Source organism: Callithrix jacchus, chromosome 14, assembly GCF_049354715.1.
Source record: "Callithrix jacchus isolate 240 chromosome 14, calJac240_pri, whole genome shotgun sequence".
NCBI classification, from domain to species: domain Eukaryota; kingdom Metazoa; phylum Chordata; class Mammalia; order Primates; family Cebidae; genus Callithrix; species Callithrix jacchus.
Window position 1 is genome coordinate 53,059,349 of NC_133515.1, and position 16,400 is coordinate 53,075,748.

General features: G+C 38.8%; 1 protein-coding gene across 48 annotated transcripts in view; it reads right to left on the minus strand.

The window, feature by feature from the left end:
- SANBR (SANT and BTB domain regulator of CSR) overlaps positions 1–16,400 on the minus strand; it is an 83,624-nt gene that overhangs the window by 50,636 nt on the left and 16,588 nt on the right. For 24 of the 48 annotated variants that reach the window (XR_013526590.1, XR_013526589.1, XR_013526595.1 and 21 more), the window contains 5 exons: positions 15,528–15,688; positions 11,082–11,168; positions 10,859–10,969; positions 6,627–6,750; positions 1,425–1,577 (listed from right to left, as the gene is read on the minus strand). Coding sequence is in view for 39 of the 48 variants with exons in the window: in XM_078349270.1 (XP_078205396.1) it covers positions 1,425–1,577; positions 6,627–6,750; positions 10,859–10,969; positions 11,082–11,168; positions 15,528–15,688 (636 nt within the window). In the remaining 9 variants the exon portion in view is untranslated. Of the gene's footprint in view, positions 1–1,424; positions 1,578–6,626; positions 6,751–10,858; positions 10,970–11,081; positions 11,169–12,423; positions 12,541–15,527; positions 15,689–16,400 lie in introns of all 48 variants that reach the window. The other 24 variants (XR_013526592.1, XR_008476376.2, XR_013526591.1 and 21 more) reach the window with 4 other exon arrangements.

Below are 16,400 nucleotides of genomic sequence, written 5' to 3' on the forward strand. Positions count from 1 at the left end.
GCTTCCTTTTGTACGTGATTCCACTGACTACACCTCAAGTATGCATTCTCCACACTGCAACTAATATTTTTAAAACTTGAGATAAAGAAAAACTTGAACATGGCTTATGAGGTCCTGCTCCTGCATGGCCTGACACCTGTCTATTTCTCCAGCCTTGTCTTGAACTATGCATGTTTTCTACAACAGCCTCAGGCTCTTTCAGTCTCTTTTACTCAGTATGTTCCTTCTGACCTTGCTGTTTTGACTAGAATGCTCTTTCCTTTCCTCTTCACCTCACATACTCCTATGAATCCTTCAGATCTCAACCTAATGCCAACTCCTTTGCGGCTTTACTTGACTTCTATGGCTGAATTATACCAGCCTATTCTAGACATTTATGGCCCTGTATCTGTCTTCAAACATTTCTTAGTGTACCTTTTTTCCTTTTGGTATTACTGCCTCAGCTCTAAGTTCTGTAAAGGCATAAATGATCCAGTTTTACATGCTATCATCTGCCTTGCACACTGTATGGCATATCTTTGGTGCTTTATAAATATTTTTTGTATGGATGATGATAAAGAGCTTTAGATTCCTTTCATCCACACGACATTTAATTACATAACATTTTCAAAATTGTTCATTATCAGAGACTCTAACCTATAGCAATACTCACATATCGCACCAAGATATATATGCAAAAATATCTATTGCAACACAGTAATGCCATCAGTCTAGAAACCACCTAAATAGTTCATTACTAGAAGAGTTAAATTGTGATATATACACAGCTTGGAATATTATACAGCAGTTAAATAAAATGGCACATAATGATACCCTAGTTTGTCTTTGAGTAAAAAAGGCAAATTACAGAATTTATTAGTATGATCTTGTTTCCAATACAAAAAGTCATTATATAAGGCTGGATGTCGTGGGTCACACCAATAATCCCAGCACTCTGGGAGGCCAAGGCAGGCAGATTGCTTGAACTCATGAGTTCAAGACCAGCCTGGGCAACATGGCGAAACCCCGTCTCTACAAAAAATAGAAAAAATTAGCTGGGTAGGGTGGCGCGTGCCTGTAGTCCCAACTACTTGGAAGGCTGAGGTGGGAGGACTGTTTGAGCCTGGGAGGCAGAGGTTGGAGTGAGTGAAGATGGCGCCACTGCACTTCAGCCTGGGTGACAGAGTGAGACCCCATCTCAAAAAAAAAAAAAAAACCTCCAAAAAAACAAAAAAACATATATAATTTGTACCAGAAAGGTACAAAAGAAGGTGTGAAAGGAAATCATTAACAGTGATTATCTCTGAGATGGAAAATAGAAAGTGCTGTGAAGAGGAACTTCTTCCTATACTTATTTATGTATTGTTTGAAGTGTTTAATACATGAATTTATTACTGTTATACTTTAAAAACTGTAGCTACAAAAGGGCAACATTCAAAATTCACCTTTGTAAGCTGAGTAGGGTCAAACCGAAGAACCTTTTGGTTACAGCAGGGATAAATTCCAGTGCCAACAGTATTCACTGAACTTGCTGCAGAAGGATAAACCACTGTTTCTGAGTGGTACTGACAATGTGAAAATTCAATACAGAGAAAGGCCTGAATAAAGAAACAGATAAAATCAACTATTACTTCCACAACAAAATTATACATTTCAAAAATATTTAAGACCAAATATATGTTCCATTTATATGAAATATGCAGAAAAAGCCAATCTATACAGACACAAAGTAAATCAGTGTTTGCCAGGGGCTGGAGATTATAATATGGAATAGCAGTAAATGGGCACAAGGGATCTTTTTGAGGTGATGGAAATGTGCTAAAATTGGATGATGGTGATGACTGTGCAACTCTAAATTTACAAAAAAAAGTGAATTACAAATTTAAAAAGAGTAAATTCTGAACACAACCTAACTTAAAAATATATTAAAAAATAAAATGAGTAAATTTTATGGTAATTCTACCTGAATAAAACCATTAGACAGCAAAAAATGTAATCACCTTAAGCAAATTTCAGATGAATTAAACTGATCTTGACATACATTCAATTTTATCATCTCAAATGTTTTCCAAATAAAAATAAAATTTTGCTTCATTTGGTTACTCCTTGATGAATTTTTTTTTTTTTTTGAGACAGAGTCTCGCTCTGTTGCTCAGACTGGAGTGAAGTGGCGCTATCTTGGCTCACTGCAATCTCTGCCTCCTGGGTTGAAGTGATTCTCCTGCCTCAGCCTCTGAAGTTGAAGTAGCTGGGATTACAGGTGCCCACCATCATACCTGGCTAATTTTTGTATTTTTAGTAGAGATAGAAATGGTTTTGCCATATTGGTCAGACGGGTCTTGAACTCCTGACCTCAGGTGATCTGCCCACGTTGGCCTCCCAAAGTTCCGGAATTACAAGCGTGAGCCCCATGATACATTTTTAAGGTAAATATTTAACATCAATATTAATAAAAACTATGATATAACTTTGAATCACTGGCTTTGAAAACTTTGACAAAAGCTTATTAAGGTTTAATAATAAAATTAACCATCAGGTTTCAAATGTTTATAAGTTAGGAAAATAGGGCCAGGTGTGATGGTACACATCTGGCACTCCAGCTACTAGGGAGGCTGAGGTAGAAGGATTGCTTAAACCTAGGAAATCGAGGCCGGCTTGGGCAACATAGCAAGATCCCATCTCAGGAAAAAATAAAAAGGAAAGAACTGGTGCAAGAACTGTCTAAGGAGTTTCGGTGGACACAAGTGCTGCTTGTGATGGGAAAAACCACTGGGCTGGCAGTAGACACAGGTAGTGCCACCAGCTCTGAGAAAAGGTTTGTTGGGATGGATCTGAGTCCCAGGAGTTGGTTTGGAGAAGGGAAACTGAGGCTCTGAGTGGTGAGATTATTGGATTCAGAGATACTAAGGGCTCTGAAGGTTGGATTCTGTTAGCCTTCTGGGGTAGGGAGAGCATCCTCGAGTAGATGACACCTTACTCAGACCTAGAGGGGACAAGACTTTTGGGCCTGCACAGGGGGCACCATTGGTGGATGATAATGTTGAGCTTTGAAGGCAGGAGATCTTGAGAAAGTAAAACCATTTTGTCTTGAGAGAAAGGAAGTGAGTGCTGGGCTTTTTGTGTCATGATTAGGGGAGCCATTGAGAGGGCAATTCCATTAGCCAGTGGCAGGTAGAAAGTTTGTAAGAAATACCACTATGCCAGGGGACTAGGGAAAGACCCCAGATGTCATTGTTTCTGGGTGGAGATCCTGTGTGAGTGGTGGTGGTGTATTCTAAGAAGGGGCAGTACTGCTGAATGATTAAGGGTGATCCCACAAGGCCTGGAGTGAAGAAATACCTAAATGGGTAGTATCATTAATCCCTGTTGGAGAAAGTACCAGAAGAGGTGAAAGAATGATACCTTGGACTGCACGGAGGAGAGATCACTGGACTTTTGGGAGGTACCCTGACTGGTACTCTCACCACTTGTTTCTTTTGGGGGGCCTCTGAGATGGGGTGAAAAGCTATAGCATTGTACCAGGAGTGGGACCTTGTTGAGAGAGTTCCTTACTGGGGGAGACTCTAAGAAGGGGAAATCCTGAAAAGGGTCTGTCAGGGGAAGAGAGGGACTCTGAGTGAGGACAGGTTAAAAACAAAACAAAACAAGTTGGCCGGGTGTGGTGGCTCACGTCTGTAATCCCAGCACTTCAGGAGGCCGAGGCAGGCAGATCACAAGGTCAAGAGATCAAGACCATCCTGGCCAACATGGTGAAACCCCATCTCTACTAAAAAATACAAAAATTAGCTGGGCATGGTGGTGCACGCCTGTAGTTCCAGCTACTCAGGAAGCTGAGACAGGAGAATTGCTTGAACCTGGGAAGCGGAGGTTGCAGTGAGTTGAGATCACGCCACTGCACTCCAGCCTGGCACCTGGCGACAGAACAAGACTCTGTCTCAAAAACAAACAAATAAAAAAACAAGTTAGTAAAATAATTCAAGTAAAAACACAACATTAACAATTTTAAGCACAGATCTTTTTTTTCCTATCATTATTACAATGTACTGAAGTTGCTGAGATCTGATAAGCACTGATCTTTAACATAAATGCATTTAAAAAGTCTATAATTCAGAATATTTAGTTGTTAGTGTCAATTATGATGTTCACATAATGGTTTTTAATTATAAACATTTAAGCCTATAAAAACTATGTGGTAGATGTTCTCTTCTACACAATATTCTGTATATAAACTATGAGTTTATGAACTCTGTAATAAATACTCAATATCACAAATCAATATTCAATTTGCTGAAAAGAAGAGGAAACTGATCTCTCAAAGTTTTTGCATTCTGACATGTTGAGCAAGTCAGATTTTAGAAGCTTGATAACCCTGCTTATAAGTGACAATCTGGTTGTGAAGAGGTCCTCTACATACCTATTAGATTAGCAAAAAAACCCAAACCTGACAATATCAATTGCTACTGAGATATTGGACAATGAGAATTCTCATGTAGCTGGTAGAAATGCAAAATGGTTCTGGGACTCTGGAAAACTGTTAGGCATGGTAAAACCTAAAATGCAATAAAAAATAATAATTATTATTAAAAAGAAAAAAAATACCATACAAACCAGCAATCCTGCTTTTAGGTAATAAGGAAGACAGGTGCAGTGGCTGATGCCTGTAATCCCAGCACTTAGGGAGGCCGAGGCAGATGGATCACCTGAGGTCAGGAGTTCGAGACCAGCCTGGCTAACATGGTGAAACCTTATTTCTACTGAAAATATAAAAAATTAGCTGGGTGTGGTGGCACGCATCTGTAATCCCAGCTACTCAGGAGGCTGAGGTAGGAGAATTGCTTGAATAGGGAGGCAGAGGTTACATTGAGCTGAGATTGCACCACTGCACTCCACCTTGGGCAACAAGAGCAAAACTCTGTCTCAAAAAAAAAAAAAGGAGAGAAATAAATACATCCATGAGAAATCAAAACCTATGTTTACAGGAAAACCTGTATGAAAATGTTATAGCAGCTTTCTTCATAATGGTCCCACACTAGAACACTACAAACATCCTCCAAGTGGTGAATGTCTGAACACACGTGATACAGTCATACAATAGACTACTACTTAGCCATAAAAAAGAACAAACTAATTTATTAAACAACATGGATAGATTTAACATACATTTTTCGAAGTGAAAGAAGCTAGATTCAAAAAACTAAATGCTATATGATTCTATTTATATGACATTATGGAAAAGGCAAAACCATAAATAGAGAAAACAGACCAGTGGTTTTCGGAGGCTAGGGTGGAAGAAGAATTGACTAAAGAGGGGCACAAGAAATTTCTTGTAGGATGATGGAAGTGTTACATGCTTTGACTACAGAGGTAGTTACATAATTGTATGCATTATTGAACCTCAAAAAAAGGATGAATTTTACTGTATATAAGTAATACTTCAACAAACCTGACTTAGAAAAATTGTGGAAACATAGAACCCATTGAGTGGGCCTTAAGCAGTTTTAAATCCCACTCTGAAGATTCTGACAAGCTGTTCTTCCTTCCCTCTATTGAAAATCATTACCCAAGTGAGAGGGGAAAATTACTGGGGAGAGGAAAACTTCAGGGATTCAAAACAAATTATATGTAGAAAACTGCATTTATACATAAGATTAATTAGGAATGACTGTGACTTAGAAAAGCCTATTTATTCCATAAAAGGGTTTATTATAGGTTCCTACAAGCAGTAAGTTTTCTTATGCTTTTACTATAGACATTTATAAAAAAAACTTTTTGGGAACAAAATTGTTATAACAGCAAAGGCATATATCAATAGCATCCTATCTGCAAAGGTGCTTCTGAATTTCTAGATATGTATGGGACAACAGAGAAAATAGTGTGGCTGGAAACAAGTGAAGGCACTAGGATTTTTTTATAATTTTTTTCATTAAAAAATTGGATTTGATCAATTAAACCCTGTACTTTTCTAAAAATTCAAAAAGCCTTTGTTTCAGGAATGGAAATTAAAAAAAAAAGAAACATGGCAAGAGAAATTAAGCCAGATGCAATGTTTAACAGCACCGTTGCTTTTGCCCCTAGTTTTATTTACTTATTTATATATTTTTTGAAACGGAATCTCGCTGTCACTTAGGCTGGAGTGAAGTAGCATGATCTTGGCTCATGACAACCTCCGCTTCCTGGGTTCAAGTGATTCTCCTGCCTCAGCCTCCAAGTAGCTGGGACTACAGGTGCCCACCACGATGCCCAACTAATTTTTTGTATTTTTAGTAGAGATGGGGTTTCACTGTGTTAGCCAGGATGGTACTGATGTCCTGATCTCGTGATCTGCTCACCTTGGCCTCCCAAAATGCTGGGATTACAGGAGTGAGCCACCGTACCCAACTAGTTTTATTTTCTTTAGAGATGAAAGTCTCATTATGTTGACCAGGCTGGTCTTGAACTCCTGGGCTAAAGCAATCTGCCTGCCCTAGCTAGCCTCTAAATGTGCTGGGATTACAGGCATGAGCCATCATGCCCAGGTGCCACTAGTTTCTTTAAAAAGATGTTGGATATTGTCCAAACATGTTTAAACATATTAATTAAACAGCAGATATCACAAGAATCTTGCTCTCAATGTTTGTAGAGCAGGATATTAAAAAAAAAAAACTTACCTGATAACATCTTGAACAAGTCAGCCAATTGACTGTTCCCCACAATCGCCAGTATACATCTCTCCAAGATTTTAATTCTTCGAAAAGACTATTCAAATACTCATGAACATCCCACGTCTTATCTCTGGGGAAAGAGCCTCAATTTTACAAGCAAGTGATATAAATAATTTGTTTTATTTATTTATTATCTTTTTTGAAATGGAATTTTCCTCTTGTTGCGTAGGCTGGAGTGCAATGGCATTAATTTCAGCTCACTGCAACCTCCACCTCCAGGATTCAAGCAATTCTCCTGCCTTAGCCTCCCAAGTAGCTGGGATTACAGGTGTGTGCCACCACACCCAGCTAATTTTGTATTTTTAGTAGAGATGGGGTTTCATCATGTTAGTCAGGCTGGTCTCCTGACCTTAAGTGATCCACCTGCCTTGACCTCTGAAAGTGCTGGGATTATAGGTGTGAGCCACCGTGCCCAGCCTAAACAATTTGTTTTAAACAAATGTTTTTAAAGTTGTGGCTTATTTCTAAGAATATTCCCTAATGAAGGCTATGATGTGGACTACACTGAAAGGTAGGTTAAATTTCATTTGGGAGTTTGTATATTTTGTGGACAACAGGAAAAGGTATGAATGACTGAACACCAAATTATTTTGCAAAGTCAGATAAAGAATTACAAATTAAATATAGTTGGAACAGGCCAACAGTTGGGAATTAGGCATATGTTAAATGGAAACTTTATTCTAACTGCCTGTTATAAGACACGTTACCAGTTACTGGTAATTCTAAACATTAGAATCATTAATGTATTAGTACTTTATGTCACTAATGAATTGCTAATAACATTTCATTAATGTATTAGTATTTTGCACTATTTTCAAGTAATTATTTTTAGTAATTGAACAATAGAGAATATACAATCAGGTCTTGGTAATACACATTTTTAAATTAAGTAACATAAATTTAAGAAATAGCAAAGGCTCAAAACCATATTTGCTATGGTCATATGCAACACGTTTTTTTGTTTTTTTTTTGAGACAGTGTCTTACTCTGTCACCCAGCCTGGAGTGCAGTGGTGCAATTATCATAGCTCACTTGGCTCAAGTGATCCTCCCACCTCTGCCTTCTGAGTAGCTGGGATAACAGGCATGCATCATCACACCTGGGTAATTTTTTTTCCCCCTGAAATGCAATTTCCCTCTTTCGCCCAGGCTGGAGTGAAGTAGTGCGATCTCGGCTCACTGCAACCTCTGCCCCCTTGGGTTCAAGCGATTCCCCTGCCTCAGTCTCCCAAGCAGCTGAGACTTACAGGCGCATGCCACCACACCTGGCAAATTTTTGTATTTTTAGTAGAGATGGGATTTCACCATGTTGGCCAGGCTGGTCCCGAACTCTTGACCTCAGGTGATCCACTTGCCTTAGCCTCCCAAAGTGCTGGGATTGCAGGCATGAGCCACCGCACCTGGCCTACATCTGGCTAATTTAAAACATTTTTTTTTTTTTTTGTAGAGATGGGGGTCTCGCTATGTTGCCCAGGCTGGTCTTAAACTCCTGCCCTTAAGCAATCCTCCTGACTCAGCCTCCCAAACTGTTGGGATTACAGGCCTGATTCTAAGTCTTTCTTTTAATCTTTTCTAACTTTTGCTGGTTTTGTGTTTAGCTCAATAAATAAAACATCATGATGTTATTCCAACTTACATGGGCACATTTGTCTTAAAAGTAATCTGTATACATCTGCCAGGAATGGTAGCTCACACCTGTAACCTTAGCACTTTGAGCAGTTGAAGTGGAAGGATCATGTTTGAGCCTTGAGGCCAAGAGTTGAAGACCAACCTTGGCAACACAGTGAAACCATGTGCACGTGCACACACACACACACACACACACACACACACACAATTGTCAGGCTGCCAGGTGTGGTGGCGTGCAGCCATGGTCCTAGCTCAGGAGGCTGATGTGGGAGGATTGCTTGAGAGCCCAGGAGTTCAAGGCTGCAGTGAGCTATGATTGCACCTCTGTACTCCACCCTGAGCAACAGAGAGAGACTGTGAGCTAAGAAAAAAATTATACATCAACTGCTGACTTGTAAGAAAATACTTTGATTAAAACATCAAAAATGGATGTTGAAGTTAATATCAATTACTTTTTTCACATACTACTAATAGGTATTGTTAGAATGGAAGTAATTTTCTAAAGGTAAATCAAGTCTCAAGACAAAAGCAAAATAAAATTCCATAAAATATTTATAATAACTAACAAAAATTCCTTGATTATTGTACTGAAAGAAAAATGAAATATTTCAAAGTTGACTGTAGTATTTTTTTTTTTGAGACAAAGTCTTGCTCTTGTCACCCAGGCTGGAGTGCAGTGGTGCGATCTCAGCTCACTGCAACCTCTACCTCTCAGGTTCAAGCAATTCTCCTACGTCAGCCTCCTGAGTAGCTGGGACTACAGGCATGTGCCACCACGCCAGGCTAATTTTTCGTATTTTTACTAGAGACAGGGTTTCACTGTGTTAGCCAGAATGGTCTCAATATCCTGACCTTGTGATCCGCTTGCCTCAGCCTCCCAAAGTGCTGGGATTACAGGTGTGATCCACTGTGCCTGGCCAACTGTACTATTAATACTAGGGCCAAATTAAGTGCTGTTTTGCATTTCTGTGTTAATGTTTAAAATATGAAACTTGCCGAGCACAAATATATATGTGTGTGTGTAAATATATATATATGAAATTTAACATTTGTAGGTTTTCTTTTATAGAAGTATGTGCTATAAATTTGTAATACAGAAAAAAGAACAAAAAGTACTAAAATAATCTGTAATACTATCACTGAAAGGTAACACCACAGTTAACATTTTAGTGAACATCTATTATTTTAACCACTAACAACTTTTATGTATGTATATACTCTTTTATAACTTTATTTTTAAGAAACAAGGTCTTGCTCTGTAGTCCAGACTTCAGTTCAGTGGCATGATCCTAGCATTGCGACCTCCAACTCCAGGGATCAAATGATCCTCCTGCCTCAGTCTCCTAGCTAGGACTACAGATGTGTGCCAGCATGCTCAGCTAATTTCTAAACTGTTTGTGGATACAGGGTCTGGCTATGTTGCCCAGGCTGGTCTCAAACTCCTGGCATCAAATAATCCTCTCACCTCAGCCTTCCAAAATGCTGAGAATACATGCAAGAAGATATCTTGCACCCAGGAGTTCAAGGCTGTGGTGAGCTATCATCACACCACTGCATTTCAGCCTGAATGATACTAGATGAAGGACGTTGTCAAAGAATACACATTTTAAAGTTTCTGCTTTCCTGAGACATTATACCAAGTTACAACACCCACCCTCAACTCAGGAAAACTTTTGAAGATAAAGAGAAAAATGTATGTATATATGTATGTATGCATATATGCATGTATTTTGAGGTGGAGTTTCACTCTTGTTGCCCAGGCTGGAGTGCAATGTCATGATCTTGACTCACTGCAACCTCTGTTCCCGGATTCAAGTGATTCTCCTGCCTCGGCCTCCCAAGTAGCTGGGATTACAGGTGCGTACCACCATGCCCAGATAATTTCTATTTTATCTTTTTTGAGACAGAGCCCTGCTCTATCACCAGGCTGGAAGTGCAACAGCACAATCTAAGCTCACTGCAACCTCTGCTTCTCAGGTTCAAGCAATTCCCCTGCCTCAGCCTCCTGAGTAGAGCTGGGACTACATGCACGCACCACTATGCCCGGCTAATTTTTTCTATTTATAGAGATGGGGTTTCACCATGTTGGTCAGGCTGGTTTCAAACACTTCACCTCAGGTGATACACCTGCCTTGGCCTCCCCCAAAGTGCTGGGATTACAGGTGTGAGCCACCATGCCTGGTCTATGTATTAACGAAATACTATTAAAGTATGAGCAACAAATAGATGACAGAAAATCCAATGTTAAAGACAATTTTCCTCACTCACCAAATTTACCTGAAAGTAAACTTGGTTCTCTTGTAAAATTCAATATAACATTTGTACAGATACAAAAATTTTTATCATTTTAATGTTTAAAACATTATGGAATTTACCCAGTAAATGAAATGTACTGACAACTATCTTGTTTTGAAAGTAGTATTTTTCTAAATGAAAGCTGGATTACATGCAGAAAAGATGTTATCCCATTTCTTATAAAAGTAGTTACATTTTAATAAATATGCTAGAAATTCACATTTTAAAAAAATCTGTATTTTATCTTCACGACACCTTATGTGAATATAGACAATATTTCCATGTCGATCCACATTGATTTTTCCAGGAATACAAGGAATTCTTCTTTCTGTTTCTTTTGTTAAAAGTTTCTTACACAAACAACATCTATAAACAAAGAAGATACAAAAAACATCCAGGAAGAAGAATGTAAATGTAGTAAATTTAAGAATATAGCTGCATTATAAAGCATACCAAAAGAAAAAACATGTTACCATACCTATACAATGTTGCTGCATTACTGCGAGAATCTGGATTCAAGTACTCAGGATCAAATAGTCTTTCAATCTTCTTACAAAAAAGTTTGCTATTAACAACAAATGACCAAAATATTAATTTTATTTTATTTTTTTAGAGACAAGGTCTTGCTCCATCACCCAGGCTGGAGCACAATGGTGCTTCAGACTCCAGGGCCTCAAACTCCTGGGCTCAGGCAATCTCCCACATCAGCCTCCTAAGTAGCTAGGACTACAAGTGTGTGCCACCACAATCAGCTAATTAAAAAAAAAAAAGTCTCTATGAGATGGGGGTTGGCTATGTTGCCCAGGCTGGTCTCAGACTCCTGGCCTTCAAGTAATTCTCCTGCTTTTGCCTCCGAAAGTGCTGGGATTATAGGTTTGAGCCACCTTGCCCGACCTCTTTTAGTCCTTTGTTACTGGAATATCCAAGATTAAAGATTTTGAGAATTTTACAACCCAAACCTACCAATAACTAGGTATATGATCTTTAGCAACTGATTTAACCTCTTTGAATCTTGTCTTCTCAACTATAAAGTGTGGTTAGTATGTCCAATCTCATAAAATTTTATGAGGGTTAAGTGATGTTTTTAAAGGGTACCAAATATAGTTTTAACCATTCAATAAACATTAACTATTATGTGCCTAATATAACTGAACTTGAGTCTTCTAAGTATGTCTTTAGTTCCAAATGTATATCCTACCTGTCTCCATTTTTCCTTGTGTAAGGTCTTCTGCTATTAAAAGCCAAATCTGGATTTATAATTCCATTCCTGTTTTCAGTTATTTAGTCCATGGATAATTCCTCCCTTAAGGATTAAGTTATTAAATAATCCTCTGCATTATATATTTATGCCTAATGGATCATTCTGAACAGCATATGTACATACTCTAGTATCTCCCTTCTTAAAAAACAGAAAGTCCTCTCTTGAGACTACCTATCCCTAATAGCTACTGCTAATTTTTTTCAGCAGTCATTCAAAGTAAAAAATCTGGAAAAAAGTTTTCTAAATCCATTTGGTCACATTTCTATACCCATCTTACTCTATGATAGCAGGATTTCACACATTGGTCACTTAAACATATCTTCCCTTGGAGACCTTCTTTCCTTCCACCTTCCCTTCTACTTCACTTGCTCCTCCTCCTCAGGCTCTTACTGGCTACTTCTCCTCTGTTGAATCTCTAAATACTAGGTACTGTTTATCAATACTATCTTGCTAACAGTTAGAAAATAAAATAAATTAGAGTAGCATTCACAACAGCACCAACAATTTTAAATACCTAGGAATAAATTTAATTTAAAAAAGGGGGTATGGTGACTCACACCTGTAGTTCCAAAACTTTGGGAGGTCAAGGTGGGAGGATGCTTGAGCCCAGGAGTTGCAGGCTACAGTAAGCCATGACTGCACCACCACACTCCAGCTTGGGTGACTGAGTGAGATTCTATCTCAAAAAATAAGATAAAATAAATAAGGAAAAATATCTCTACATTGAAAACTTTTACAAGACACTAGTGAAATAAATTAAGGAGGATTCAAATTAATGAAAGGTTATAGCATATTCATGGATTGAAAGACACAGTATTATTAAAGTGTTAAATCTTCCCAAATTGATCTACAGGTTACATTAATCCCAAATTCCAGCAGGCTTATACATTTGTAAGAAAGAGAAAATGGGCAAGCTGATTATCAAATTCATATAGAAATGCCAAGAACTTAATAGTCAAGACTTCAGTCTTGAAGATAGGCAAAACTCGAGAATTTAAATTACCAGGTACCAAAAATTATTAGAAGGCTATCATAATTAAGACAGTGTGCTGGCCGGGTGCAATGGCTCACGCCTGTAATCTCAGCACTTTGGGAGAGTGAGGAGGGCAGATCACCTGAGATCAGGAGTTCAAGACCAGCCTGGCCAGCATGGTGAAACCCCATCCCTACTAAAAATACAAAAATTAGCTGGGTTTGGTGGTGGGTGCCTATAATCCAAGCTATTTGGAAGGCTGAGGCAGAAGAATTGCTTGAACCCGGGAGGCAGAGGTTGCAGTGAGCATGATCACGATTGCATTCCAGCCTGGGCGACAAGAGCTCTGCCTCAAAAAAAAAAAAAAAACACACACAAAAAAACTCTGTGTCAAAAAAAAAAGTGTGCTACTAATACAAGGATAGACAAAAATCAATAGAACAAAAAGGACAATTTGGAAACAGATCTCACACAGACCTCACATATAGTAAAAGTGCCACTCCAATTCAGTGGGGGAAAGAATGTTCTTTTTAACAGATGGTATTGTGTCAACCAGATATCTATTTTGGAAAAAAAAATAAACCTTGACTCCTATCTCATGCTATACAAAAAAATTAATTCAAGATGAGTAACAGAAAAACATAGGACAATGTCTTTAGCACTTTTAGGGAGGCAAAGATTTACTAAACAGGACATACAAAAAATTTATGGTCTCTTGCTATGGAACTCTCAACCAGTTCCATGGTTTCAAATCCCATTTACTTTTAAATTTCAATTTTAAGACCTGACCTTTGACCTTAACTCCAGACAAATACATCCAGCTATCCACCTGCCATCCTACCTGGATGTCCAAGAAGTATGTTAAACAATCTCAAAAAGACCTAAATCTATCTCTTAATTTCTCTCACCTCATCCCTTCTCCCTCAATCTTTCCTTTCTCCATTAATAGTGCTACCATCTACTTAGTTGCTCAAGCTGAAAACCTAATAATTATCCTGGAATCCTCTCTCTCTTCCCACATCGTTACGTTAATGTATCTGTCAAATCTAATAACTGAATCCATCTACTTCTTTCCAGCTCTGTTGTTTCTACTCTAGTTCATTTCTCAACAGACTACTGCACCAGCCTCTTAACAGGTCTCCTTGCTTCTTACATCCTTAATGTCTATTCTCCACATAGCAACAAAAATGGTCTCTTAAAAACAAAACAGATCATGTCACTCCTCTGCTTCCAATCACACATAAAGTATATCCTCTTTGCTATGACCTAAGTGGCCCCTAGATGATATAACCACTGCTGACCTCATTTCATACCACTCTTCCCTTTATCTAAGGTCTGTTTTAATAATTTTTATTTTTTTAGAAATGGGTCTTGCTATATTGCCCAGGCTGGAGTACAGTGGCTATTCATTGGGATAACTGTAGTGCCTTTCAGCTCTGAACACCTGGCCTCAAGCAATTATCCCACCTCAGCCTCTTGTGTAGTGTCTCTATAATTTTTAAAATAATTTACTATCGCTGTATGTTCATATGTCCAATATACATATGGGATTATACATCATACATACCACCTAAGATCAGGAGGTCAAGACCAGTAATTAGTTACTACAAAGTAACTAATTACTAATTTTTGTCTTGAGTCATTGGCTCTGGATAAATTTTACTTCACTTTACTTACTTCATTTAAAATAAAACAGAAATGTATTTCTAGATATATTCTAAAAATAGAGTATTTTGGCCAGGCATGGTGGCTCACACCTGTAATCCTGACACTTTGGGAGGCTGAGTGGGGTGGATCACTTGAGCCCAGGAGTTCAAGACCAGGCTGGGCAACATGGCAAAACCCCATCGCTACAAAAAATACAAAAATTAGCTGTGCATGGTGGCATGTGCCTGTGGTTCCAGCTGCTTGGAAGGCTGAGGTAGAAGGATAGCTTGGGCCGGGTGCAGTGGCTCAAGCCTGTAATCCTAGCACTTTGGGAGGCCGAGGCAGGTGGATCACGAGGTCAAGAGATCGAGACCATCCTGGTCAACATGGTGAAACCCCGTCTCTACTAAAGATACAAAAAATTAGCTGGGCATGGTGGTGCGTGCCTGTAATCCCAGCTACTCAGGAGGCTGAGGCGGGAGAATTGCTTGAACCCAGGAGGCGGAGGTTGCGGTGAGCCGAGATTGCGCCATTGCACTCCAGCCTGGGTAACAAGAGCGAAACTCCGTCTCAAAAAAAAAAAGAAGGATAGCTTGAGCCTGGAGGTGAAGATTGCAGCTAAGATCTTGCTACTGCACTCCAGCCTGGGCGTGAGAGACCCAGTGTCAAAATAATAAAAATAATAAGCTAACTATAAGTGAAAAGAGAGAGTAAAAATTAATTTCAAACACTAGGCAACAAAGTGAGAACCTATCTCTACACACAAAAAAATTTTAAGTTAGCTGGGTATAATGGTACATGCCTGTAGTCCCAGCTACTTGGGAGGCTGAGGTGGGAGGATCACTTGAGCTCAGGAGCTTGAGGGTACAGTGAGCCAAGACTGCACCACTGCACTCCAGCCTAAACAACAGCGTGAGAACCTTTCTCAAAAAAAAAAAGAAAGAAAAGAAAAAGAAAGAATATTTCACTCACATGAAATAAGAAATAGAAATATATTTCTTTTAACATGGTTATTAGGTTTAATATTAAATTTTTGAAATTACCTTCTAAACTTATCTTTTTTGTCCTTTAAATCATCGACTTCATGGTGTGTGAACAGATCAGCTATACGTGTGAGAAGATTTGCATTAATACAGTTCATGTTGCATGGGGTAGCTACTATGGCATTCATATTTTTGTGGCAATACTGAATACACTGTTCAACCTAAAAAATTAATAGAAAATAAATGTTGAAAAGAGTAGCATGAAGGATAATGTCATAGCAATACCTTTCAAAGATAAAACCCATTAAAAGTCTAGTCCCTATGTTGTTAGGCACTAACTGTGTTTTGCCTATTTGACTTAATCTACACTGTTCCAAAGGCAATCCAGCAGATCTAATTTGTAACAACATATATATATATATATATATATATATACACATACCTAAAAAATTATTTTCAACCTTCTTTGGAATGTTTCAAATAATAATGTATCTTTTAAATTGTGGCAGGTATAACTCTTAGTCTATAAACTCAAGTGTACAGAATATGTAACTTGTTTTTTTCTTTTTTTTTTGAGACGGAGTTTCGCTCTTGTTACTCAGGGTGGAGTGCAATGGCGCAATCTTGGCTCACCGCAACCTCCGCCTCCTGGGTTCAGGCAATTCTCCCGCCTCAGCCTCCTGAGTAGCTGGGATTACAGGCATGCGCCACCATGCCCAGCTAATTTTTTGTATTTTTAGTAGAGGTGGGGTTTCACCATGTTGACCAGGATGGTCTCAATCTCTTGACCTCGTGATCCACCCTCCTCGGCCTCCCAAAGTACTGGGATTACAGGCGTGAGCCACCGTGCCTGGCCAATAACTTGTTTTTTTCTTTTGTCGAGATGGAGTCTTGCTCTGTTGCCCAGGCTGGAGTGCTGTGGCACAATCTTGG